Raw genomic sequence first — 4,182 nt, forward strand, 5'->3', positions numbered from 1 at the left:
TCCAAGCAAGAGGTCCAAACAAACTTTGTCCGTCATTGAGTTTGATCCGAGGCTTGGCAGATATAGGGAGGTAAACGAACAGCATATTAATAAATTTTTGAGAAACATTCAAGCTTTGTCTCAAGCTGAAGATACAGGAGTTTCAATGTGGGAAACTCAACTGCAGTTTACCTACAGTGATTATGCACTTGATTGTGAGAGGAAAGAAGTGTTGTTAGAGCAAGTGAAACTGTTGTACAATAATTTAAAGCCGGAAGCCCTTATGGAAATGCCTGCAACACAGGAGCAGAGCAAATCCGAGAGATGGCTCTGTGAACGCTGGTGCAGGCTGACAGCGTCCAGGTGTCTCGGTGCTTTCAAAGTTGGGAAGCTTGTTAGTGAGTCCCAGCCAAATGCTGCCATTGAAGCGAACAAGTTTATTGCCAACCAGATTTGGGGCCTTGGATCTGATCATTTTCAGACATACTGGATGCGTTATGGCCTTGAAAGTGAACCAAAAGCCACAGTAAAGTATGAAATTGCCACAAAGACAAGAGTATCTCCTACAGGATTTTGGGTCAACCCTGAGTTCCCATTTCTTGGTTGTTCGCCAGATGGCCTTGTTGGCAATGACACTGTTGTAGAGATCAAGGCATTGAAAATCTTTAAACAGTACAGTGTAGAGACAGTTACTTCCAAAAACTCTCCAGTGCCTAAGAATGTTCTTGGTAGGCAATGCTTTAAAGTAGAAGATGGGAAGTGTGTCCTGAAGCACACCCATGCGTATTATTACCAGTGCCAACACATCCTTCTTGTGACAGGAAGAAAGTACTGTGCTTTTATTCTTCATGCAGCAAGTGGTCCTGATTCAGTAGAAAGGATTCCAAGAGATGAACCTCTCATTAAGAAGATTTTGTGTTTTCTGACAGCATTGTGGATGTTTGTTATTGCTCCTGAGGTCTTTGAAATGCGTGTTCCTAGGAATCTCTTGCCATTTGTTTTACACGAGCCTTCAGAGAGCTTGCATTCCTTGAAACAGTCTACTTTGGAATCACCTGATTGTGGGTTAATACCTGGAGACCCTACCACATGTACTTCTTCTTTTGAGTCTGTAGAACAATTTGTAGCCCCCGAATGCACATCGCCCACTGCTACTATGGATCCTGTAACACCTGCAGCATGTTCACCTGTGTCACCTGCGTCATATCCTGACTTGTGTGGAACCATAGAATCTGAATTGGTTGAAGAGTCTATCCAGCCAAGCTTATACTGCCAAGAAGAAATTGATGCTGCAGAGGCTCTATTCTCAGCTGCCAGTGTTGTTTCCAGTGCTAGTAAATGTGCTTCTGAACAAGGCCAGGAGCTGACTGTGTTTCTTTGGGGTGGACTGACGAGTACTGGGATATTCCTTACCAGTACTTGTCGCTTGGATAATTGGTTGATGATTTTTCAGGCTCTGACCAAATCACACATGGTGGAGCTCAGTGACCTTCCAGAGTCAGCTCACATAATAGGGACATCCCTTAAGCTCATAGATGATGGCCTATATGCAGATGCAAAGTTGCTTATCTTGCAGTCTATTCCACAATGGCACTAACTAAGAGGTACGCATGAACTGTTTTTTTTTTCTTTTAAAAATTATCATTTAATCTTACACAGACTTCCAGGTCACATTTAAATTCAGGTTAAAATTTTAACTTTTGTCAATTCTCTATATTTTCCTTTGTCTCGTAGCCTTATTATTCATGGGTTAGGGCTAGGAGACAAAAGAATTTGAAGGTAAAAAAACTTACCTGGATTTTATTTTTACCTCTGACATAAACAATTTGTCATTGAGTATTTTTATAATAGAGCTAACTACTTTTAGTGATAATAATGTTGGCAAAGATTGGTAAGATAAGAAGAAAAATATATATTAATAATAATTATGTAATAATAAAAATATTATAATAAATTTAATTTTTGTGTTATATTTTTTATTTTAAAGTTGTTGCTGGTACCCTGGACTTGTATGGCAATGAGAGCGACTATTTCTTGATGCTCCTTCGTCCATACCTGACAAGCACCATCACAACAACCTGTTGCCTTACAACTTGTCCGCTGCAAGTACACTCGGTGCAGTCTATGTCAGTCACCCTGTCACAGCCCTCCAAGCTTACAAGCAGTATTTTTCTGGATGCCCTTGAAGACTGGCAGCACCCACCTGATTCCCAGTGTGGAAGGAAATTTTCTAACAAGCCAGCAGAAGAAATCCCTTTCAATGAGGATGTGACTTTTGATGAACATGGACATGCAGACACCTCATGGCATTGCGCGGGGGCTAGGGTTAGCAGCCGTCGTGTTATGTTGAATTTGAAATCATTTCTTGTTTTTTCAGTTGATTTGCTTAGCAGAGGAGGTAATCTTAAGTTGTCAAACACGCCACAATCAATTTTTTTGTTTGGGAAATGCTTTACATTGTATGGGGCAACACTGTGGAATGGGGGTCACTACATTTGTACCTTTTATTATAATAATATGTGGTACATGTATGATGGTTTGAGTGAATATAGACGAAAGGGCTCTGGACTCTGGTCTTCTTCATGTATGTTTCATGAGCCACTGGGATTTTCTTTAAGTTTTTTAATATATTGTAGCTAGGTCCAAGGTAAAGAGAGCATAAATCTGACATTGATTGCGACGCGTATAATTTTGTCTTTATTTTGGAATTTAATAGGTCAACTTAATTGTCTCTTTAGCCCTGGTAATAATAGTCAGACTCTTGCCCTTACTTTAAAATTTGAAGACAAAAGCCTAAATTGAAAATGAAAAATCTTTGAGAATATTTTCTTGGACTTATAAGCATGTTTACTTTTACAATTTCTTTTTCTGGAGTGGGTTCATTTTAATGAAAGACATAACAAATCATGCTTTAAAGGCCCATGTTCACCCAAGTGGCTTTGCACATTTGTGTTGTTGTTTTGAAACACTTTTTTGTCAAATGCAGTGTTTTGATTGGCTGACACATTTATGGGGTGTTCACTTTTTTTCATGCTTGGCCATAGTGTGACTCTACACATACTGAACACAGCAATTTTCAACTACCCGAAATCATTTTTCTGGAGTACAGGGTGTGCAATGCATTTTGGGTGAACATGGGCCTTTAATCATTATTCTTTGTTTACTTAGTGTTCGAATCTTGGTTGATGAAAGTGACAAAAAATATACAGTAGTAGGATAATCGTAACTTGGGTTATTCTCAGTTAACAGTTAATGTTTTCATGTTTATATCATTGCATTTCTGTCCAGTAAAGTCAGTTCAATTTTCTGATGGTTAGACTGAGAAATGGCCATTAGAGACTTTGATATTTTTATATAAAAACAATTATGTAGTTTCAGTCATTGACTTGCAGCTTGTGCAGGTGTCAAATTCAAATCAAATTATTGTTCCTGCTACATGTAAAAATGAAGTTTCTTTGAGTTTTGAAAAATATTTTAAAAATTAACATCCATATTTTGTGTACACGTGAAGAAATGTAAATAAGATTTATTTCTCAAAATGTTCTGTTTGTATAGAATATAAACATAGCTTGCTGGAAGCAATAGATAATAAAATCAAAATTCACCTTATATCTCAAATTAAATATATTATATCAGCCGAATTCTAAAGACCCAGCAGATAAAGGGTGTGTTTGTTTGGGATGATCCGGGTGAGGATCAGTGATCTGAGATCACTTGAATCATGGTAGATCAAATGAGCTGATGAATCCACCCCAGCCAAGGATTCATCAGTTCATTCAATCTACCATGATCAGAATTAATGATCTCGGAACACTGATCCTGATCCATATCATCCCAAAGGAATGCACCCAAAATGCCAAAGACTATCATTCGAAGCTGATGGCCTGCTATACATATCCATTAGTTAGAGCCTTGGAAACTTAAGTTAAAACATTAAGTCTACTTACAAAGGACGGCCTGAAAATTGACAAGGCATGCAGCAACTACTACCATTTGAGTTGCGACAGGAGCAAGAGACAAAGGTATTCTTCTGCTGACTAGTTTGAACTGCTTTAAGCGTTCATTGAAACGCTCTACATGAATCCTAGCTTTTGCAATGCGACGTGTTTCCAATTCCTCTGCAGCACTAAGACTTTTTCTACCTTTTAAAAATGATGGGATTTTTAATTGCACTTGGAGAGGATTTAAGAGATCCTGCACAGT

The 4,182-nt window shown here is 38.4% G+C and overlaps 1 protein-coding gene across 1 annotated transcript in view; it reads right to left on the reverse strand.

Moving 5' to 3' along the window:
• Window positions 1-3,918: 3,918 nt before the first annotated feature.
• The window catches only part of LOC138032908 (uncharacterized), a 1,620-nt gene continuing 1,356 nt past the window's right edge, over window positions 3,919-4,182 (reverse strand). Inside the window, exon 1 of the mRNA XM_068880621.1 lies at window positions 3,919-4,182. This exon is cut by the window's right edge and continues 1,356 nt beyond it. Coding sequence (XP_068736722.1) covers window positions 3,919-4,182 — 264 coding nt within the window.

This window comes from Montipora capricornis, chromosome 14, assembly GCF_036669925.1.
Source record: "Montipora capricornis isolate CH-2021 chromosome 14, ASM3666992v2, whole genome shotgun sequence".
Lineage (NCBI taxonomy): Eukaryota > Metazoa > Cnidaria > Anthozoa > Scleractinia > Acroporidae > Montipora > Montipora capricornis.